Below are 24,624 nucleotides of genomic sequence, written 5' to 3' on the forward strand. Positions count from 1 at the left end.
GTGAGTGCCTTCTTGGTACCTGCTACTCTAATTGCTGTCTCCCTTGCTCACCTGCTATGTCTTGTTGGGAGAAATAAAATAGAAAGGGATTGGCAACGACTAGTGTGGTGGCAGACAGATGGTGCTCCAGCCTCCACCACAGGGCTCCACCTCCCCTATACCCTGTCTGGACCGAACTTGTGTCCAGTGTTGCTCCTGATCATCAATCCTTTCCTCTTCAGGTGTGAAGACAGCCACACTGCTGGCCTTTGCACCTTCTGTCACTCACTGATGGTCTATACTTCCTCTAGGTAGGGTTCCTTCTCCCTCCCCCCTTTTCAGTCAAAAGGGAGTACCCTCATAAGCACCTCCCATTTTTGTATGCTTGTCACAAACTTATAGAGCCTTCCCCCCTTGTAACAGTTCCACTTTGGAAAGACCAGAATCTCCTCAGTCTAACATGAAAGGAAAGGTGGACAAACTTCTAGTTTCTTCCCTTTGGTACTATTTACATAGGCATCTTCCACTTAAAATCCAGTTTGCGGCTAATTAACCTCCCCATCACTCCCCTGGGGTTCTCTGTCCCTGGATGACTCACCGCGGCTGTGAGCTTGTTGGGATGCATCCTGGCCTCTCTTGATCAGCTGGCATCTCCCTTTTTAGGTCAAAATTCTCTTCACCTCCACACGGGTTCACAGCTGCTTGCTCCAGATGCTCTTGTGTCCCCTCTCTGGGGGTACCAAGAACTCATCAGATTGTCTTTTCAACAGGTTCTTCTGGGTCAGGGACCAATCAGTGATGGCTCCAGTGGCAGACTGTGATGTTGGAATCCCCTTTGGCATCCAATATCATTGGGCATGGGAGTAGTGAGATGGGTCCCTGCAGGTGAGTGTTCCTCCATTCCCTTTTGACCATGGGAACAGGGGCCAGAAACAGTCCCCTGTTACAGAGACAGAGAGAGACAGAGAGCCTTTCCTTGCTTGCTAGGCTTCCTCTACCTCTCTACTGATTCAGTGGCCGAATCTCCAAATCTGAATCGAATCAGGAGATCCATTAATCTCTCCGAATCTAATCGGAATCCTCTGATTCGCTTTGGAGAGATTTGACAATTCGGACATAGACACAGATCAGCAACTGGTGTCTCCTGGGTCTGGCAGGGGGGGCACCAGGGGTTCCCCCGCAGACCAGAAGTGCTAGTTTGTACCAATAACAGAACAGAAGTTCAAACACACAAAACCAGTCTATACCCACACAGACTGGTTTAAAAATGGTGGAACCTGGTCTAGGATTTGCCTCCCCACCAAAATGTGAATGTGTGTTTTGTTTGTGCAGAGATCTGGGGCAGCATGGGGTAGACAGTGGCAGCAAGGAAAACCCCCGGCATGGATCTCTGCTCCCTGCTTGCCGCTCTGCACTGGTTCCCTGCCCTGTGACCTGGTGTGACAGGGATCAGAGATCCGTGCGGGTGGCCCTCTCCCTCCCCCAGATGAGCCATCCACGGCCGTGTCCTGCTCCCTGCTGGGGCCCTGCAGCCTCTGGCCCCAAGCCCCGCTCAGCTGGGTAGGGCTGTGCGAAGCTTCTCTTGTAGCCCGTTTGAAACAGATTCAAAGGAGATTTGATGGAGCCAAACCTCTGAAACAGATTCAGCTTAAATGAAACGGGACAGTGATCCAAAACATTGAAACAAACCAGTCCTCCAAAACGGCCGAATCCAAAACCGAATCGGAACACAGCTGTTTTGCGCAGCCATACTATACAGCCGTGATTACCCACTGACTGCCTCAATTTGCATTTTCACTGACTGGCTCTCTCGTGTGCATCCCGGCCTCTGGCTTCTTTTCAATTCCATCCAGGAAGAGCACACACCAACTGCAGATGCTTTCTCAGCCTGATGAAGGTTGTTTGTACCCAAAAGTTTGCAAATAACTTTTCCAGCTATTTCAGTTTGGCAAACTTACCTTAAAAACCTTGTCTGCCTCTGTTCTTAGACTGACACAGCTATAACCTATACTCCTGAAACATGGAAAATATTTTTTAATTAGAACACCTGTTCTAGTTCAAAAAAGCATTAATTCAGCATTTTCATTGCATGTATTATGCAGAAGGTCAGACTAGATTATCCCAATAGTCCCTTATACCTTTATAACCTGCAATAATGGACATTCTATTCTTACTGTATATTTTGTAGTGGGTAACAAATTAGTTAAGCCATCTCTTGCACAGATCAACAGAGAGAGTAAGTGTTTCATGTTGAAGCCAAATCTCATATAAAACTATAATTGTGAAATAAAATGAGGGGAAAGTGAGGTTTTATTTTTATATTTTATTTGTATAATGCTAAAAGAATAGTAGGATCTTTAGAGAGAAGACAAAATCTCTACCCCAAAGACCCAAACCTAAATAAGATCCTAATATCCAGCAAACAAAGATGGCATCAACTGATGCTGAATCAAAGAGCTAGACAACTTTCATTGGTCCTTGTATACTGGAAAACAGTTTTCAAAGCTATTAAAGGTAACCTGTATGAAGAAAAATAAAATAGGTTTTTTTCATTCCTTTTTCTCATGACCTAAAGGATGTTTCTGTGCTTAAATCTTGTTTCCTTACTGAGGAAATAACACATGAGAGTCTCATTTTCTCTTCTGTAGGGCTCACCACTGGTTTAAAACACAACCTAGGAACAGGATTTTTAAGCCATGCAAGCTAATTTGATTTTTTTTTTTAAAAGGCAACTTTTAAGGTATATTCCTTTTTGCATCAGCATTAGTACAGGATCTAGTCTATGTAAAGTTGTTACATGATCTCCTCTTGCCTCATCTTATTTACCTCCATCATTACCTGTGGTTTTGCATAGGCACTAACCCTAATAGATATCCACTGCTAAGAGAAGCTGAGAAAATAAGTTGCTTTCAGCAGCTTTGCTGAAAAGTGTATATAAATGAACATGTTTTTCCTCCAAGCCATGCTATAGCCTGAAACACCTCTCTGCATGAAGGTGTTTAACATGAGCTTTTCCCTGTCCTGTGATTAAATGAACATGTCTATGCAAACCTTTCCTTTTTTGGCAGTAGGCCAAACTTCAGTAGCTTTTATTTAGGATTTGTCTGGCTTCATAGGGCAATAGCTTAGAAAAGGTTCTGAAAAACAGTCTCTTACATATAGATTTTACTTCCCTCTGCCTGTTAATCTGTCAGTTCATCTTTCCTTGCTCTCAGACATTAATTTAATTCTGTATTCACATTTTAGTACATTTAGTGTTTCATCTGTAGCTCTTCAAAACAGGCGTAATACACTAGTGAAATAATTCCTTTGCATTATTTATTTGAAGTTATCCTCTTTTATGTAATTCTTCTTTGGTAAAGATACATTGGCTTTCATTCAATATGATAGCCAGGGACTTGAGTCTGGTAACAGCTACATTTAGCACTGGACAGAGTAAGCCTCCAAGGCTGATTATGATTTCAGGTATCTTGAGAATCTGCAACTATTCCCTGCACAGATCTTCATTTAAATTCTTAGGTCAAGGCAGAAAGATTTCTAAAGCTACCAGTCAAATAACTTAAGGAGAAGTTGACATGTTTCCTTTCACATCCATCCTTTTTATATAAATGTAGACATAGCTCTTGGTCTTTCATGCTATTCAGAGCTCTGTTCTGGTTTCTGTGGACTCACACTAGGAGGCACATTTTATAACTTTTAGTTGATTGTGAGATTTACCGTATTTACTCAAATATAAAATGAGGTCCGTCCTCCTGCCCAATCAGCATGGGGGAAAAACGCTCATCTTACATTTTTGTTTAAGGAAACCTCATTATTTAGAAACCAACTATGAAGCGGATTAAATGTAGCCAACACTGAGCATGACTAAAACACATGGCCCATATGAGGCAAACATACTGATGGGAACCTACCACAAGGATAGGTTAGGGCAGCTCATCTGAATAAGATCTGTGACAGTACCTATTGTGCTCAGTTCCCTTTAGCCCTGACTTTTCCCAACTCATAGGCACTACTGTACACTGAACTTCAACTTCCTCTTCACTCCCACAGCTGAGCAGCACTTTTCTATCACATTTCCAATGATTCTGTTTCTTATTTTTAAAGGATCCCAGGACTCATAACAAGAACACCCAGTTCCAGTCATGAGTGTGGGGCGCGGGGTATATCTGGAGTGTACACATCCTGAGCAATGCTGAGCTATGGGGTCACTGTGACTTGAAATACCATGGTTGACTCTGCTGTGGCCCAGTCCAATGAGCTAGATGGCAAATCATGAGACTTTTGGCTTTACTCAAATCATGCATAGTTATCTAAGTAGGTCCAAACTGCTGCTGAAAAGTGTGTTTATGAAGTACCTGTGCTAAAACTTGGGAGTAGTTTTTTAAAAAGGTAAAATGCATCAATCCTAGATGAACTAAGTCTATGGGTAATCATAGTAAATGCCTATATAAAAATTATTACAGCCATGTTTATTTCAAGGTCAGCGTTTTCAAATTTGCCTCTCACTTCTATGTGCTCATAGAGAGCAGAGTCTAACAGTAAGGAAGGGGGGAAGGGCAGCAGGGGGAAGAAGTTGGGGGCCCAGAGGGCAAGGGGGCCATCTGACCCCTCCAGATTTAATTTTCCTTGCTGTACCAGTGGGAGGGGGACAAATTCAAGGCAAACTGCCAGTGATTAGATTTGAATACCTAGAAAATGATGACAAATTTATACATTTTCCTTGGATAAAATCTCACAAGTGTCATTTTATATTCAAGTAAATACGGTATTTTTAATAGAATCAGTGTTCTTGTTGACACATTTACATATTGTTGAAAATCACTGCATAGATTATGCTCTATACATTATTTCCCACATAAGGGCCATCTAGGAAGTATCTGGTCCTAGAATTGTCTATGCTGCAAACAGGAGTGTTCCATATGTTGAGTCTATATTTGAAGTCTACATGATATTTATACACATACCTTTTTGTGTTGCAATGTACCAAAGATACAGCGCATTGAAGCACACTTGGTTGAGTCTGCTCTGCGTGAGCTGACATGCCCAGCGCTGTATCGCATACATTTATATAAATGGCAAAATGCACGTCAAAATGCACTGGGAAAATGGCAGCAGTGTACTTTTGAATTAAAACACCTTCAATGTGCTTTAGTTAAAAAGCATGCCACCACCACTTTCTCAGCACTTACGTGCATTTTGTTGTTTCTTCAAATGTATGCGACGTAGCTCCGGGTGCTTTCCAACACACCCAGAGCTGCATCACGTACACGTCTAAACATGTCCATTATGAGACTGAACACTTGTTTTTTTTTGCACAAGTTTTTTGTTCTATGCAAAAAGTGCAACCCTAATCTGTATAATTTATTTTCTTTTTTATATTCTTCTAAAAGAGGGTCAGTGGGAGGGGGTTACCCCTCCAAAAGTAAATAAACCCCAAATTTATTTATGTTTGAATTAATTTGCCTACTCCCCCCTCTTCTAGGTAGATTTTGAATTTAATTCTATTAGCTAGGTCAGGGTATTGCCAACCTCAATCAAATACTCAGATCTTTTGCCTATCAACTAACATTATGGATTAATTAAGTTAGCAGTTGTATTGACCAAAGGTAAAAAAGTCATCTTTATAGAGTGTACTTAATCAGTTGTAACAAATAGGAAAACATCTGCAAGTAGAAGCATGCACAATTTAATTCTGAGCAGTCTGACTGGAATCCTGACAACTGACCTTTGAACTAGATAGCCAGGCTAGAGGTCCATCTAAGACTACACTGCTTCTTTGGTGGTAAAAGAAGTTGTTGTCATATCTCCATGGTTTACTTGGTATTTTTGGAAACCTTAACAATTAACATCCGAAATCAAATAAGGTTATAACAAAAGCAATAATCTCATTTTACACTTCAAGAAATAAAGGTGATATATACAGAAACCTGAAATCTGTCATCTTCTGACCTTCATAAAATGATTGCAGGTACAATTTAAGCTGTGCTGTTTATATAGAGACTAATCTGGGACCAGCACATTTTCTGATTGAGACAACTACAGTAAGAATTGGTATATTTGATGAAGGATGCAGAAGGTTCAAGCTAATACTATGTGTGATAATTGTTTTTTAAAAGGTAGTAAGTTAATTGGATTACTTTTTGCTTCACCATTAAATAGCAAGGCTCTGACAAAATGCATGAACTTTTCTATTCTACTTTAAGTAATAGTATTTAATAATATGTAGCATTTGGAACAGCTCCAAATAGAATGGAAAAAAATCAGCTGTTTAATTTTATGATAATTTTAATCAGGTAATTGCAGGAAAACATTGAAACAAACTGTTTTATGATATTATCTGATATGTCAACTTACAAGGGTATGATGTAACAAAACAGTTACAAACTTATAGGCATATTTACATTATATACTCAAAAGTAACAAGCTATATTCTTATACAAAGAAAAACATCTATGGCATGAATTAAACTAAATTATACATAATTTAGTAGAAAGAAATAGCAGTTAAGATTTTAATGGAAATAATATACAAGTGAGGCACTTTGAGGTCATTAGGGTGGAAAGCAAATGGCACCAAGGAAAAGAAGAAGCAGTGTTCACAAGCAAAAAATCTATGTACAGATTATACTGCAGCTTCAAATACAAAGGTTTCTCCACTAGATGTTTTAGAATTCTTGAAACTAAGCACAACTTTTTCTATTAAAGACGCTTTCAGAAAAATGCTTAACATTTATCAGTGCACCAAAGCATATGGAAGTTTTAACCACCTGGCTGCTGGACTAACAGTACCATAAGGCTTTGCTTTTTTATTTTATATATGATGGCCAACTACCATCTTGAACTTCCTTTTATTAATTTCTATGCATCACTGTATTGTCCATATACAACTTTTGTAAGAACTTGTATAAGTTCTATGAAAACTTAAAGTCCAATTTAAAACTTGTGTGTTATTTACATGGGAGTTTAACATTATCCTCCAGGTACACATGGAAAGATCATCTAGAAGAGAACACGTTGGAATCAGTACTACATTGCAACATGCAAAATGTATTAATTTTCCAAAGTCTCTTGCTTTGTCCAGAGGAAAGTGCATGATTTGAGCCTCTCACTTGTGCTCTGGAAACTTTTTAAAATTGTATTTAGCTGTTTAACTATTCTATTCAGTAAATGATTACCATAGTAAGTAAAGGTTATTCTTAGTACATTTTTAAAATCTTGCTTTGAACTCTGCAGGTCCACCTTTCATGAGTATTGGAGTGTGAGTGTGTATTCAAATTTATTTTAAAAAACTAGTCAGAAGTGTTTGTACCACCATTCTGCCTCAGACACATCATTCTTAAGGCCCAGTGGCAGAACATTAAAAGAACACTTTCTTCTGGCATGATGTCTACTTTGATCTTCTACAGGTCATGACAATCTTTCTAGTTTATTCTTAACAGAAAAATCTATGGTCCAAATTTCTGTTATTGCATGAGCATTAGTATTTTGAAGTCATATATACTGAAAGATTTAAAAAAGCATAATAAGGTCTCAGGAATGACATTACGGTTCTTATTCTCATTTTTTATTATTAAATTTATACGTTAGACTTAGTATCTTCTTGTAGCTGAAATGCCACACTAACTGCCAGCCAAATACAATAAATGACTGGTCTATTTATATTAAAGATTACATCTGAATCATGGTTGTCTCCAGTTTTTCCAGTAGATGGTGCTCAAGTGCTAAAGTTGACCTCTTTCCCCTTAGGGACTTTTAATTTTCTAACTACAGCCCTCACCAAACCCGGGAATGAAACATTTGATGTTGGTTTTTTTAAAACAGAAGCCTGCCACATGGCACCACAAAGCTCATGTACTGTGTTTGACTGAAACTAGAATTAACTTTAGAAAAAAATAGTTACCTTTTCCCTTCCAGAAAATATGAAAAAGGATTTCAGGAGAGAGCAAGGTAAAGGTGTTTAACTGTCATAAAACAGAAGGCAGGAAGGGGTGACACCTTGCAGACTAACTAGTTCAAAGATAGGATGCAAGAGTTCCAGAATGGCTCGCTCCATGATATCCTTTTTGGCTACTCAGAGCATGCCTCCCAAAGAAAATAAGAATCCAAATGGCAGAGAAAGGCATATACATATGTGCTCTACTATACGCAACCTTTGCATCACTGTCTTATCATTGCAGTTCTTTTAATTAGTCTTGAATTGGGTATACAGCTAGAAAGACCTATGTGGAAGATGGCTAACAACAGCCATATTCACTTTTTTTTTTATAATTAGGCCAAATGAAATCTTTAAAAAAGAGTAAAGGAAAAGATGGAGACAAAAATTTAGCAGCAAAGTGGTTAAATGCAAATTGAAAATATTAATGCAAACGTTCAGTAAAAATATTAAAGCATATACGTTGCATATAAAATACAGTACAGGACTGGGAGTTGCACTATGTGGAATAGTGCTCAGAGGAAATTGTTAAACTCGTTTCTTCCTGAAGTATATACACAATACAATTCTACAGGATTGTCCTGTACAGCCAGCAAGTTCTTTTCTTAGGTTGTTCAGACCTCGCTCAATTGGGAGTTACAAACCTCGCACTTACAAATATTACATTTTATTCACAAGAAAACCATTCCCATTTCATCAATGAAAAGTAGTTTTTAAAGTTAACAGTCTATTCTAGGCAACCAAGTTTAGCTGAAAATGTGTGAAGCATGAAAATCATCCAGTGTAGCAGCTTTCAAATATATAAACAGTAAAAACAAGACTTAAGACTGCTGCTACAGTGTCATGTTCTTGGACTTAGTTAATCCAATCCATTTTAGTACAAAACTAGAAGCTCTTTCATAACTTCTATAGTTATTAATATATTTGTCTTCTTTTCAATGTGAAATAATATTTCAAGATGATCTATGTACAATGTGGTCAGTTCAGGCTGTCATATAAATATAAATGCTTTCTTTAAAAAAGTATTTTACAGACAGATAGTGTTATATACATTTGTTTGGAATTTAATTCCTGGGCTACAAAGGTGAATTAACAAAATCTAATCTATGTAGAAAGAAAAATTAGATACAAGGCAGCAAAAAAGAAAGAGGAAAAACAAAACAAAACTGGTCTTTTAAAACTAAACATACAATGTTTTTTGTAGCAAGAGTATATTAAGGACATTCTTTTCTACTCCAGCCCCATATAGGTACCTTCCTAAATGAATGAATGCCTTTACTCTTACTAGAGTCTTAACACAAGTATAATTAAAATGTATACATGTATTTGCTGTACCACAGTAATAGTCATGACAATTTGTTAAAAAATTCTCTAAGGGTTAATCTGTTAATACTTAGCCAATTATATTGTAAATTAAACATTCAATAATACAACACCATAGCACACGTTATGGATAATTCAAATACATTAAACATTCTTCTCCATCCCCCACCCTCTCCTCCATTTCTTCCCCATCAATTTCATTCATAAAAAAAGCTCACTCCAATTTTTCTTGAGCTGCAATTTATTTTATCAAGCAAAGGCATTTTTCCGCACCAATTTTTTTTTTGCCAGTTCAAATAAAGAGATGTTTCAATTCAAAATAAGGAAAATGATTTCAGTATTATTATTAATCTTTTAGTTTAATCACAGCACTTATGAACAGCTGAACATGATCCTAGTTTAACAGAAGGATAAACTGAGAATGCTGATGACATCGGATTACAACTGCCTTATTGAACCTTTTGCTTTGCTAAACATTTGTAAATGCAATAAAATATTTTGGAGGACACCCCAAAAAGAAAACAACTTGCTGGTTGAGCAACAGAAAACTTCCTTTTTTGCTATAATGTTGAAACCGAAGACTTTTATATATAAAAAAAATACATGTTACGTTCTTATGAGAACATTTTAGACAATTACATCTGTGCTTAAAAATATTGGTCACTTAAGACTATAATAATTACTATTTCAAAGGTTTTTAGATTACCAGAACGTATGGATACAACTCAACACGAACTGCAATTGAAGGGAAATTGGACTGGAAACATGTTTGTCCATCTGGAATAGTAATGCTCCTAAATAAACTAATTAAATATTTAAAATGCTATTGTGGAATGTGACAGTAGATATGGTCCATACCTACTATATAATAGGGAGGGGGAAGTAAAGTGTAATATGTAATAATTCGTACCTTACACATTTAGTTAAATATAAACATTTGTTATTTATACATAAAGTTGCGTCCAAAAACTATTAATAAGTGATTTAGTTGCACTTAAATCAGTTTCATTTCTCTCATTTGCCAAGTATTAACTTTTCTTAGTCTTAAATCAACTGTCACTAGTGCACTTTTAGTTTAATTCCTCGTAAAGTTTTAATCCTTTGTAAGAGCCCCATCACCTAAACCATGAATGTACAAAGTGGCAAAAGTTAATCCCTTTTAGTATAATTGTAGTTTATATACTCATTTTATAGCCAATAATAAGAAAAGGCTTTCCTTTGCAAAACACCTTCACAACTTGCAATGAAACACCATGCTCTTAAGGCATGGCTAGCATTTGTAAAATGCCAATATCTGGCAAGTCTTGTTGCTTCTTCCATATTAAGCATCTCTCACATGAGACAAGATGCCGTTCTGCTTGCCAAAAGCTTCCATAAATCCAAGTTAGATGTTTTCTGGAAACAAAGATTTTCAGCTCTATTTGTCACTAGACTGGTTCATCCAGCAGCTTTATGCTTTCCTCCACAGCACCCACATACCTCACCACAGTGATGGCATGATCTCAAGGGGAAGTAGCAGCACATACATGGTGCAATGAATGACAATGCTACCAGTGCTAACCATCGTAAGCAGAACTTGTCATCACTAGTGTCACATGAGCAAGGGTCAGAGAAATCTCCTTCAGAGTCTGACATGCAGTGATACAGCATGCTCTCTGCACAAAGCATGCAACTAACTTGGTAGATGCATCTCTTAATAGGATCTGGAGCATCTTGACATTTTCCCCTGCCATTCTCTTCATGATTAAACCTCTCCTGGCAGTATATGCAGCGTGACCGTTCACCATCCTCTTTCCTTCTTTTTGAGTTTTTAAATTTTAATGAGGAAGGCTGTGTTTTAAATACCACTGAACTCTTTGAGTCTTTTAGTGAATTCAACTTAGTCCCATCCCCACATGGGTACAGATAATCAGATTTTTTATTGTCTGACTTAGAAAGCTGTATATTTGAGTCTGCATCATCCCTCTCCAGGTCATTTTTCCACATGTCAGGATGTCTGTAGTCTGCATAACGACGTATTAAAATATCACGAGGGTTTATCCTAACAATTTCATCCTCATCCTGAAAACTGACGTGTCTGATTGACTTCAATGGGACCTGAAATAGCAAATTGAGACACATTAACCTACGTATGGGGACATATAATTTAGTAACTGAGTTAACCTAAAAATCAGGCTAGAGAACTTTTCCTTGCTGTTCAAACTGTTCTTTCAGGGAACATATTCTCTTGAATCTTCATAGAAGGATTGTACAAGACGTCACTTTCCACATATGAACTCAACTTACCTTGCAAAGCAGATGATCAAATAACGCGTATGAAGAAAAACAAAAGCCACTTCTACCAACCTAGATTAATTTCAGCATACACTCTAATGGAGTTATTTTTTTCACTCCAGCAATGCTACATAAGAAATGAATTAATGTTCAGAGTGGGAGCTCACAACCAGTCACCATAACAAGGGTTCATGCTGCTGGCATCTAATGGAAATACTGCTAAACCAAGATTGACATAACTTTTTCATCATTATATAAAGATCAGCTGGTGATGAAAGGCATCTTTCACTATTAATAAAAATAAGTTTGCCATACAGTTTTAGTTTATGATCAAAGATTAAAAGCAAACACTCCTTTTCCATCCCTGCCAACAGCAAACGAATCCCTCTGTTATAGGGGAGTAACCTCTGCTGGAATGTTTGAGAATCATGAAGACTTGGTTCCATGGAACAAAACACAGAACCAAGGAAACCTGCCAATGGTGAACACTAATACCTCAGAGTAAACTAAAACCCTCGCAAATATGGAGGATACAGTCCTGGGGTCTTTAATGGCTGATGTTCCTGACTTCACCCCAAAATGGGGCTCGGATTAACAGGAAATGTGGGCAAAACATGGGGTATGCATATGTATAACATGCAAATTAAAATAAAATCAAATTAAAAACTGATACAATTTTCTTGTGGTCTCTAAAGATACTCACAACCCTAGGAGAGACCACAGACACCTGGTAAACTAATAGTAGGGCTCCCCTCTATGAGAGTTAGAGAAGCAGACAGGAACAGCTACTCCTGTGAAGAGGACTAGACAGAAAGAAGAGAAAGAAACTGTGGGGTGGAATAAATTGTGTGAAGTCTAACGAAGCATTATATAAAAAAGATGAGAAGTAAATGGGGAGCAACACCATAATGTTATGCGCAGCAATAATTAACTGTCCTTCCACCCTTCTCACTTTGGAGAGAGTGGGAGGAGAGAGCGCAGAACAGTGTGGGGTGCTAGGGGACCAAGGATATATTTGCGCAATGTCTCATTCATGCTGCTATAATTTTTTTTATGGCAGCACAAATACTGAGCAAATAGACTTCCATACCCTTTTTTGCCACATGAAAGGAAATTTAGTGGTGCAACAAAAGGTGGTAATAGACTCCGCTGCTTTACTGAGGTAGACATCTACTGCCTCTGTCATGCTTTCCCTGGTCAGATAGCCAGACCCATGCCTTGGGTCTGGCTGGGTAGGGAAAAGTCCTTCCCTGCTTCTCTACTCAGCCAAACCAGTACTCCAGGCCTGGCTGGGCAGAGAAAGCAGGGAGATTACATCGCACCTTGTCCTGCAGCATCAGGGGCAGGACAAGGGGTGGCATGCGTTTTGTCCAGTGAAGGCGGATGAGTAGAACTGCAACACTGCAGCACAACTGACCCACTTCACTCTGACAAATTTCTAGCCCATGACACCTCCCTGTAGCACTACAAATAATTGTTCAGACTTTATATATGGTGCTACAAAGTGCAGCACTACAGCAAGTCTCTCTCTCTCATCCAGGAACATTTCTGTGGCACCTCCTGAAGGAGTTCCTGATTTACTTGCTCAATACTATCCATTACAGCTGCATGTGTCTGCTCTCTGGAGTTTATATTCTCTACAGTTCTTCCACATGAGTGGTTTTTCTTGTTTTTAGTTTCTGAACTCCTCTTAATTCTGCAATATCCTGTTTAAAATTAACTAACTAGTAAGGAACACAGTAATCTAGATGAGTATCCAGCTCAAGAAAGATACTGCATAAAACTGAGACTTTTTAGCTTAAGGAAAAAGAAGAATTTACGTCTTAAAGAATATACAACACAGTGAACATCAGAGAAAATGGACAAAAAACTTCTGCTCATCCTGTCTAATGGTACAAGGAATAGGGTACATTGTAGGTTTAAAGGCTATAAATTCCAAACTTCTGAAAAGAAATACTGAAGCATTTATAATCAAAGTATAAAATGAGACAGGGGAGCACATGGTAATAGTGAGCAATGTTAAGTGTAAATTAGCATGTCACCAACTACTTCGTGCAGTAGTGCTCAACCTTTTAAGCCCCACAGGCCAAATGAGTGGCACAGGGCCAGTCTGCATGCCAGATTGGACCCCTCACCCCACGATCTGGCCCATATGCTGGGAGTGGGTCCCTGGGCCCTAGCACCATCTCCACATGCCAGGATCAGGGCCCCGCACCACCCTACATGCCAGATGTAGCTTGCAGGGACATGACCTACAGGGTTCCCCATGAAGAGCCCCTCTGGCCAGATGACAAAGTGGTAGGGGCTGGATCTGACCTGTGGGCCAGGAATTGAGCACCTCAATTTAGCACAACCTCCTGGGAGTGCCTATGCATAGCTTACTGCTCTCTGGTTGTCAGTTTTGCCTTGTTGGTCCTCTCCTTTTTTTCTGAGGGACCTTCCTGTCTCTCACCTGCCACAGCTTGATGATACTGAAATTAGGGATTAAGTCCTCAGTTTTGTAGGAGAGGAGTCAGTGTAAATGTCTCTTCTTGCATATGTATCTCTTTGCCACCTTTCTGCACTGTTCCTTATGGTCTCATAGGCCCTCTGGCCCCAGTTAGGTTGAGTAAGCCAGAATAATAAAAAACAAAACAAAACAAAAACCAGCTTGGTCTAGGCCAGGATGAGCACCCAGCCTAGTTACCTCTCCCTCTTGACCTACTCTTAGATTTCCTGCCACCTCCCACTCCTGTGATCAGTGTTGATTGTTGTAGCCACCCTCCAATTCATTCAGTTCTGGTGGGCTCAGCTGCCCTTGCAAGCATTCAGTCCCTGTGTTCAGTTCAGTCCATGTTCAGTTCTAACTTTTCTTGGAACATCTCCAGTTTCCACCTCAAACTACTGTGGCTATCCCTACTACAGGCTTCCTGCACCTATTTAGAGCTTCCATCTCCAATCACTTCCCAAAAGGAAGCTCCTGCCTCCAGCTCTGTGTGGGCCATACTAACCTCCTCTACCTCTGACACTGGGCTTATATCCAAGTCCCACCTCTTCCAGCCTCCCAGTCACTCACCTTAAAAGGCATAGTCCCCCCATTTCTTCACCCTTATTCTCATTCTCTAGTAACAGGGCAGGATCCCCTGTTACACCTAGCTTGCTAGCGTTTAATTGTTTCATTAGAAAAGATGAGCTTTAAAGGAAAGATGAACCTCTGTATTCTCATTGACATTCTTCTCTGCTTTGTCAGGGAAGCTGTCTGCCATTCTCTCAGAGATTATCTCAGCGTAGATTTCCAAAGTACAGAAAAAAACTAGAGCTGCCACACTCTGTGAGTTAGGGGTGGAACATACCAGCAAGAGAACAGTTGTCCTCTTGCCCACCCCTCTCCTCCTCTTCTGAATATCAACAAATGGACTTCCACATAGTCAAAGACAACGTGAGTGGACAAGGGATATATTATGTAGCCAGTGCTACTGCTTTTGGCATACTTAGTATGGCCCAATTTTAAGGATTAGGGACTGCTTCCTACTCACAGAAGCAGATATGTCCCTACATTTTAGAAAATGTTTTTCAACAGAAGGAGGACTCTAGTTTCTATACCAGGAACCAGATATGGATACTCAGCTATTTTTGAAGTATTTCATGTAGATCTGTCATTGACCTATTCTAAGAAAAAACTGAGATGTCAAAAAGTCTCATTATAACACCACTTAAGGGTGTTGTTAAGGGATTCTCATCCTGCCACCTACACAAAATACAGAAAATATATTCTACTAGAGACTCAACCTTTCTTACAAAAAATGTAATAAAATCAATAAAGGACACTACCAAGATTAGCAGTCCTAATGCTTTCCTTACCCCTTCTCTCCTGGTCTTTGTAAAGCACAATTTTAATTATTTATACATACAGAATAGCCATTTTTCCTTTCTGAAGTCATAACCAATCTACCACCTGCTCAAAGACTTCAGTAATGTTATATTAAAGCATGACAGCATTCCCACCTCCCACCCCCATTAGCAACCTGATAATAAATCAGTCATTAACAGAACAGGGGGGAAACAAAAAAACGTTGTCAGATTATGTTCCAGTACATAAAGTTCATACACGAAGACTCACTGCAAAGTGATTTTAAGAAAGTGAGCGGAATACTTTGTTAGTGTATTTTTAACCATTTAAAAGGATACCTTCACAGTAACATATAACCCAGATTAAGTTATGTGCAAAGCATGGCAATTAAGTGTGTGAGGGAGGAGGGGAATCAAACTTACATTTCACCTTTTCATCCAGAACAATCACATTCTCTCAGCCTTGGAGAATATACCTATACCTACATTTCATTTCAAGATACGCTTCACCCATTCCTGAAATGTGATCTCTTTGTTCAAACAAGAATTTGAATAAAGTGAAGAAGAATGCTAAGTCATACTGGAGTGCCAGGAAGAATCTCATTAAAAACACAACTACCTGAATGGAAATCAGCCAGGACACTGCCATTGATACGCCTAGTATTGCTGGAAGTACAAATAAATTCTTAATGGTTGTGGTAAGAGCCTTAGTGTTACATTTCATTTGAAAGAAAGCGTCTCCAAGTGAGTAATGGGCTTCTGGTTCAGTCTGACTGTACAATCAATCAATCAATCAATCAATTTAGGTTTTCCTCCAGTCTCCTAATCAAATAAATGGGAAGATCTAACTCTGTTTAGTTTACAAAGGCACAGCCAACTGAGCTACAATAAGCATTTAAGGATGTATTATAGAATTTGAAGGGTCAGATTTTGGTTGAATATATTTATAATCTTCCAAAAAGCTTCTGAGCACATGTCCTCTTATTATAAAAACGTGTTCCCTTAGATCATTTAATCTATGGTACTTACTCGAATACAAGATGAGGTCCCCCTGTCCCCCCCCAATCAGTATGGGGAAAAAGTTCCTAGTCTTACATTTACATACAAGGAAACCTCGTTAAATACATTGTCTATCATTAAACTGCTGCCAAAAGCAGCACATGCTCAACAGTGGAAACCAACTATGAAGTTGATTAAATGCATCCAACACTTAGCATGACTACACAACACATGGCTCATATGGGACAAACATGCTTGTGGGTACCCTCCCTTTTTGTAGCCCTTAAAAAAACAGGCTGTTGCTCCCCCAGAAAGAAATAAGCACCAGGCCTGGAGGTACTGCAATACCAGGCCAGCACTTGGAGAGGCCAGAGGAAGCTCTGACACCCTTCCCTGGGTGATGCAGCAACCAGAAATGCTGATAAGAACCTACCACAAGGATAGGCCACTGCACCCCATCTGAATAAGATACATAGTAGTGCCCACTGCACATAGTCCCACTCAGCACCAGCTTTTTTTCAAGTCCTGGTGAGCCACTACATTGAATATACTGGGATTCCCCTTCACTCCCACACCTAAGTAGCACCTTTCTTTCTCATTTTCAATGAGAGTTTCTTCACCAGCCTTAAATGTTTTGGCAAACGTCACCAAATGGGGCCCCAAACAGTTCACCCAGAATTCCTGTCCCATATGAATAGTGTGAGCAAGACTAGGTTGTCCTGTGCCTCATTTGCATATACAGTTTTGGCAGATCCAAGGACTCATGACAAGAACACTTGGTTCCACTCATGAGTGGGTGGTAATTAGCACTTGGATCCTTTGTGAGGGTTAGGCGGGTATCTGAAGTACACAACACATACTGAGTAGTGTTGAACTCTGGAATCACCATGGCTTGAAATGCTGTTAACTCTGCTGGAGCCCAGCCCAATGAACTATATAGTAAATCATTATCCCAAAACCAAAAGGCTGATATCATGCAGTTTGTACTATATACAAGCAGGTAAAAAAGTGCTGCTTAAAATGTCAAGGTCAGTGTTTTCAAATTTGTTCCTCACTTCCATGTGCCTAGGGAGAGCAGGGTCTGATAGTAATGAGCAGGGGAAGGGGCTGCACAGGGAAGAAGTTGTGGGGAGGCAAAAGGCAAGAGGGCTACCTGACTCCCCCAGATTTATCTTCCCCGCTGTAGCAGTGGAATGGGGGAAAATTTAAGGCAAACCTTCAATAATTAGCTTTTATACCTGGAAAATCATAACAAATTTATAATTTTTCCTATGTAGTATCTAATTATTTGGGGGGGGGGGTATCATATATTTGAGTAAATATGGCACTACTTTTCTGTCAAAACAACTGATACTTGGGAAATAAAAGAAAAAACATCCACACAAAATACTATCAACAGATTAAAAATTACTATTTTCTCTAACCTAATAATGGATGAAATACTGCACCTTTTAGAAAATGTCAGCAAACTGGCTTTGTCTGTGTCAATGGTCTTTTCATTCTCTGAAGTATGCACAATTTTCTCTCGTAGCAAAAATATTATCCTTGTCTCTGACTGCTTATTATACTGTATGCAACGTTATTAACAGAAAACACTATGCAATATAAGGCATACATTTAAAATAACTATTTTATAATTTGTAACTAAAAATGTCTTTATACATGCCAAAATGTTGTTTCATGATGACTAAGTTCATGTTTAAATTTTTCAAAATAACTTAAAATGGCTTATCAAAGCACAACATCTATAACAAAGATTCCTGAAAGAATTAAAAAATAAATTAAAAACCTTATTAACAATTTAGTTAAATAAAGGATGGGAATATATAGATTTACAAAGCTCTACTGCCAAAATTTCCTTTGTGAGTTAGTAATCCTAGATGTTTCAAGGCATGTCTACCATGTTTCAGGAAGTCAAGAGTGCAGTACTATAAACAGATTTATAATGAAGGTGCTCTACTAGCTGTAATTATATAGCGTGGGATTAATGACTAGTAGTGAAGTATACTCAAGTAAAACAAGAAGTGTTTTGGGGGATGGAAGCTTCTTACCTGGTTTGGTTGACTGGGAAAATAGGATCTTCTGGAGTTTAAATCTTCAAATGTTGAGGGCTTTATATTTGAACTTTTGTAAGATTCATTGGTTACTACAGTTTCAGGTTGGAAAAGATGTTCTTTTGTTAAGGAACTGGAAGTATTTTCTTGAGTTGTCTAGAATAAAAAGAATACAGGTTTATTTTTATATATGATTTAATTTACATAATATCTTTACCAAAACCTCCAGTGTGTGTGCATGCATGTGTACACCAGGAGTGGGCTATTATTTGAGCCTGTTGGCCACATAGACAATTCTGGGGAACTGCCGTGGATCAGTCAGCCCCCCTCCCTGGCAACAGCTTGGAATCCACGCGCCCTGCAGCTCCTCCCCACCACTGCCAACAGTGCACAGCCCCAGCCCCGCTCCTGGCCTGCCCCGTGCCTACGCTGGACTCGGCCCAGCTGGAACCCACATGCAGAGCCCTGAACCCAGCCTGCCCTGCGCCTGCTCTGCCCACCTGCCCACGCTGAGCAGCAGCAGCCGTGCAGAAGCTGCTGTTCAGCAGGGGGGGAAACCAGCTCCCTCCCTTCACCGCTTCCAGGCCCTTCTTGCTGCAGCTGCTTGGAGCCCATGCGTGGGCTACCCTGCAGTTCCTCTCCACTGCCATCACTGCCACCTCCCGGCCACCCAGCAGAGCAGTGGTAGAAGTGCAGAGGAGCCTCAGGGCAACCCAGGTGGCTGCAGCAAGAAGGTCCCAGCAGTGGCAAAGGAGAGGGGCTGCTTTCCCCCGCACTGTGCAGCAACTTCTGCCTGGCTGCCACTGTTGTTGCTGCTGCAAGTCTGGAGCAGGTGTGGGGCAGGCTGGGGTTGGGGCTGGGGCCAGTGGCAGCCAGATGGGGCCACCACTGCCTGGGTTGCCTAGAAATGCAGTTCAACTGCAACCCTGCTGCATGCCAAGGAAGTGATGGAACATGCCATGGGTTGGACAGTGCATGGGTCAGGCAGGACCAAGGGACACGCTGCGGGCCAAAGTCTCTCCATGGGCTGTATTTTGCCTACCCCTGGTGTACACCATACATGGTAAGAGAGAAATTTCACAAGTCTCAAATATATTTTATGAAGTGGTTTCATACTAATGAAATAATTCGGTCCCAGAGAATGACATTTCCTATCCACAGAACAGATACATCACCTGGACAGCAGTAACACAAGCCAACTACATTCTTCAAACGAGACAAAGAATCATTTCCAGAAAGCAGAAGTTAATTCAGTCTTCAAGATAATTTCCTCTAGAACAGCGGTTTTCAATCTTTTTTGGTTGGTGTACCCCCGGTGACCAGTCCAGAAGCAGGGACTCCCCTGGCTGGTCAAGAAGTGGCTGTGGGGGGGGCCCAGCAGCAGATCAATGAGCTGGGGGGTGGGAGTCCCTCATGGTAAAACCAGAAGCACTGCTGGCGAACTCAGAAGTGCTCCCCCCCCGCTTCTCTGCACTGCTGCTGCGTACCCTCTGGGAGTTTCACAAGGACCCCCAGGGGTACATGCACCCCTGGTTGACAATGCCTGCTCTAGAATTATCCATGAGGGTGTTAGTTAAAGTTAACTGACAGTGACTTGCGACACAAGTGTTCAAAATTCTAATCACTCTCAGTACGTGTTATTAAAAAAAAAAAATTCTTTAATTGAATGGTTTGCAATGATGGACATCAATAGAAAGATCATTTTAAGATTAATATTGAAGCCAAGTACAGTGAAATGGGCATGCACGTATACCAGAAAACTAATGCCTATTTACATTTTGAAACTAAGGTTACAAATATGGCAAGTATATAATGAGATGCCTGCAGGACCCATGTCACTCAGGGCTTGAAATAACAAAACAAGGTATGCTTGGGTTGAAAAGCAGCAGGTAATCAATGCCAGATTAGGTTGAATGAGACTAGTTACACCTGATATATGCTCTATGACAGGGGTGTCAAACTCATCTGGCCCCAAAGGCTGGATGAGTAGCATGGGGCCAGTCCACAGGCTGGATCAGGCCCATAGGCCACCCAGCCCGCATGCCTGATCCAGTGCACACAGCACCCACCTGGGCTGGTTCAAGACACTTGCTCCAGTAAGCATCACAGGCAGTGTAGCCTGAAATGCTGGCCCTAGGCAAGCACTGAGGCATGAGGCCAGTCCAGGGCAGCATGTGGGTCAATGGGGCAGCACTAACAGGTGGATCACAGGGCTCCACAGGCCAGATCTGGCCCATAGGCCATATGTTTGATACCCATGCTGTGAGACAAAAAAGTATGACCAGAACAAAATACAATGAGGGAAGCCAAACAGATACAAAACCCCAAACAAGGATCTCTCACAGGCAACGGGCATGGTGACGTAACTAAACAAATTCATCCCAGATCTGTCAAATTAAGTATTCCATTCAGAATGCTACTGGAGGACAGTCTAGAACAGGGGTAGGCAACGTTTTTTAGCCGCAGTGCCGAAAAAACCACGTCTACCTTGGAAGGTGCTGGAATGCCAAAAAACAAAATGGGGGGCGGGGGGTACATGGCAGGACACACTGCATATTAGTATATTTAATAATCATAAATATTGCCTTTGTTGTTGTGTATTCCTTTTTTGTTGAGCATGTTGCAATGGGAGAAAGAGAGAGGACCAGACACATGCAAACAGAGAGCCATGTGCCCAAACACAGAACCAGAACACACCCAGAACAGACGACATGTGTGTACACACAGAACCAGATAGAGGCAGACAAACGCACAGAACCAGCTGCATGGGTGCACAGAGCCAGGCTCCTGGGCCACTGGACAAAGTCTGACCCAATAATGCCCATGTCCCATCAGAACCCCTGTGCTTCCCGGGGGAGCCAGCCCCTGGGCTGCAGCGCGGTTGGCTGCAGCCCAAGCCCAGAGCCTGCCCATCAGCCCAACCACCCACCCACCCTGCACAGCTTATCCTGCAAAAGGTGTGGTGCTCTTGGCAAGGGGCAGCATCAGCCTCATCCCGGTGTGGAAGGCTGGGCTCGGAACAGGTGGGATTCAGGCGGGCTCAGCTGCAAGCAGACTGGGCTCCACGGCTGGCAGCAGCTACCAGAGCCTGGGCCTGTGGCAGCTGGGAAGTTGCAAACAGCTGCTCTGGGCTCCGGCATCAGCTCCATACCGGCGGATGCATGTGTGCCCCGAAGCAGACGGTGGGGATAGGGCCTGAGGTAACACATCCCTTGTGCTGTCCATTCTGAGATGCACGTGCAGTCACCGCCAGCATGGAGCTGATGCCGGGACTGTGGAGCTTGCTGCAGCTATTTGCAGCCTGCCCTCTGCCTGCTACAGCTGCCCAGAGCCCAGGCTGACTACAAAAAACTGTGTCAGGCTCCAGAGCCCAGTCACCAGCTCTGTGCTGGCAGCAGGGGATAGGCAAAGTTGCGCTGCCTCAGGTCCCTCCCTCACTGTCTGCTCCGAGGTATGTGTACATCCGCTGGTATGGAGCTAATGCCGGAGCCCAGAGCAGATATTTGTAACCTCCTGGCTGCAGCTGGCCTAGGCTCTGGGTAGCTGCTGCCAACCATGGAGCCCTGTCTACTCTCAGCAGGGCTTGCAGCCGCCCAGCCACCTGCTGGGAGCTTCGTGGCTGGCAGCAGCTGCCTAGAGCCCAGGCTGGCAGTGGCGTGCCATGCTCGGCCCACGTGCTGGGGGTTGCTAACCCCTGGTCTAGAAGGATACTACAATGACTGGCAAATGAAATGCTTTGATAAATTAAAAAATGTATTTTATCTGAAATATTTTGAGACGAGCAAAGAGCCTACCATGTAAGTTAAAGCAAAAGTTACAGATACTGTGGGCTGTCCTTCTGCAAGGAAATTGCCCAATGGCATAGATGCTTCCAAAATACTGATTCAAACCACAAGAGAGCTATGTTCAGATTGAAAAAAATACACAAAACAAATCTCTGGCAACTATTTTTGGTTGCAAGCAATGCTATGAATGTTTACAAGTAGAAACTGGTTACAGCAGGACCAGAGTGAGCAGCTGGAAGCCATTTTACATAAACTAAGTGCAAAGCAGCACCTATACTTAAGGCAATAAGGACTTTACAGCTTGCATGTACTGGAAAAATCCTAATATCTCCAATAAACAACAGATACATGGCTCGTGAAGATGTTCCACAGCTTAAGAACTGTCACAAGAGGGCTGGCACTCAGGCTGCTGGCAGATGTGAAGGTATTTGTGCAACTGGGGTCTGAGGAATTATATGCTCCATTCCCCAATTCACACAACCTGCCATGCTGCATGTGAATGGCAAGTCATGCCATTCTGGGAATGGGGCGCACAATTCCTCAGACACCAACCATGCAACTGCCAGTTGGCAGCATTGGGGGGGGGGCAGTGGAAGGGACCAAGAGAAGTGGGGTAACCTGCAGCTGGGGAACAGGAAACTCCCTGCTCCTCAGCTGCTTGCATGGGGTGGGTTTTTTTTGTTTTTGTTTTTACAGTGGCATGTGAAGCTGGGGATGAAGAAAGCATTTGCCCATTAAAAGAACTGCCTGGCATGTTCAGTTGGAGATGGGAGACCTTCCTCATGTTCCACTGCCTTAAAACAGCGCATGCAGTGGGGGATGGAGATGTTCCCCCATCCTCAGCTATGTGCCTGTTTTTAAAGAGGCATTCAGCATTCTCCAGGGGTAAAGTAGGGGGCAGCCAGGCAGTAAGCATCTTCCAGGAGTAGAGTAGGGGGCAGTCACAAGATCCAGAGATTCCCCCAGCCTGATCTCATCAACTGGACAGGGATGGCTCTGTCCTAGATCCCAGGGCTTCCTGGTGCCAAATCCCAATGCTCGGCTAAGCATTGAGATTCAGAATTAAGCAGCCCCAAGCCCTGGTTCAGAACTAGGGATGTCCCCTGCCCAGTCCTGAGAATCATGCAGGGGAGGGCTGTGTCCCAGATCCTGTGGCTGCCCCATACCCGGAGGCTCAGTGGGACCCAACATCTTTACAATCCTTAGTAAGTGGGGACCATGTGGCAAGGGTCTTTAAGGGTGCCAGTTCCTGGCAAGCTTGCATCCCAATGCCAACAATCATCAAATGTCAGCATCAGGACCAGAGCAACCCCCAGCCAGATTCCAGACCTGATGCTGCTCAGGATGATGGGGCATATTACATGTTCAGTGTATGGCACCACATAAACCAGGCACAAAGATGTGACATGGTGTTTCAGCAATATCTTTGTGGCTCATCTATCAGAAATTTGATGAATGTGTGGCATGTTGCCATTTATGGTGCAACAAACACATTCATTGCACCAGAAATGTAATGTGTGATGGGGGCCTCATTTACACAGTTCACAGACAGGATTTATTGTGCACTGAATGTGGGCATAGTGAGTTGGCCAGTAGATCATGCAGCAGGAGGAGACTGATGCTGTGCACTTAAGACCTACAATATCCAAGTTCATCCCCCAGTCTTACATCATTGTTCATCTAGCACTGACCAGGCATCAAGGGCATCAAGTTCCACCTCTAGCTCAAGAAGAGCTGTACAAACTACAACCCATTCTTTTCTCTATTTATTGTTTTGGTCTGAGTAGCTCCATGTGGGGCATGGAGAGATGTTATTTTTGGTGGTTACTATTGACTGGATTTGGAGGAATCTCAACTGGCTGAGATTTCTTCCGTTGTGCAAAAAAGAAACTAGAACTAGAAACTTGAGGTTTGGTTGCACAATCTTATCTTTTACTCCAGATATGAGATCCAATCATTTTTCATGGATTGGGAAATCATTGCCTGGAATGTTCCAGTTAAGTGAAAGGCTAGTGTTTCTGGGGACGTAAATCCCAGGAGGTAGGTTGGAAACTTCCCTTTAAGGGAACAGTGCTTGGGACAAGATAAATCTCAAGCTCCTTCCCAGTAACTTAGCCATTGAAATCTTATGCCAAATTCTCAGATTCCACAAACAGTTTCAAAAGGCTCAGTGGCATTTCTTGTTTAGAGGTATATACAAGTTCCCAGTCTTGGAAGGCCCCTAGAATAAATGCAACTCTCAAGGACCTTTGGTTGAAAAGGGGCAAACAAACCCTTATAAATGGGAGAAGCTCTGGATTCAAACTTCTAGAAAGAAGTAAGAAAAGCCTGAGTATGCTACATGCACTCTCTCCAATAAAGAATAGAAAAGGCAGCAGAGAAAAACTTGACAGACTTTTTTGTTTCAGTGAAAACTGACAGGGGAAAGAGAAACATTTAGAATCTTTGGG

The 24,624-nt window shown here is 41.6% G+C and overlaps 1 protein-coding gene and 1 long non-coding RNA gene across 3 annotated transcripts in view; one reads left to right on the forward strand and one right to left on the reverse strand.

The window, feature by feature from the left end:
- LOC109285447 (uncharacterized) overlaps positions 1–24,624 on the forward strand; it is a 99,337-nt gene that overhangs the window by 40,874 nt on the left and 33,839 nt on the right. The window contains exon 2 of one of the 2 annotated variants that reach the window (XR_009460201.1): positions 750–6,761. The exons of the other annotated variant lie outside the window; for it this stretch is intronic. This is a non-coding gene — a long non-coding RNA (uncharacterized LOC109285447). Of the gene's footprint in view, positions 1–749; positions 6,762–24,624 lie in introns of those variants that run through there. 2 annotated transcript variants of the gene reach the window in all.
- The window catches only part of SPRED1 (sprouty related EVH1 domain containing 1), a 98,796-nt gene continuing 80,418 nt past the window's right edge, over positions 6,247–24,624 (reverse strand). Inside the window, exons 5-6 of the mRNA XM_014595453.3 lie at positions 18,387–18,545; positions 6,247–11,331 (exon numbers count right to left, since the gene is read on the reverse strand). Coding sequence (XP_014450939.1) covers positions 10,672–11,331; positions 18,387–18,545 — 819 coding nt within the window. The 3' untranslated portion in view covers positions 6,247–10,671. The remainder of the gene's footprint in view (positions 11,332–18,386; positions 18,546–24,624) is intronic.

Source organism: Alligator mississippiensis, chromosome 2 (assembly GCF_030867095.1).
Source record: "Alligator mississippiensis isolate rAllMis1 chromosome 2, rAllMis1, whole genome shotgun sequence".
Taxonomy (NCBI): domain Eukaryota; kingdom Metazoa; phylum Chordata; order Crocodylia; family Alligatoridae; genus Alligator; species Alligator mississippiensis.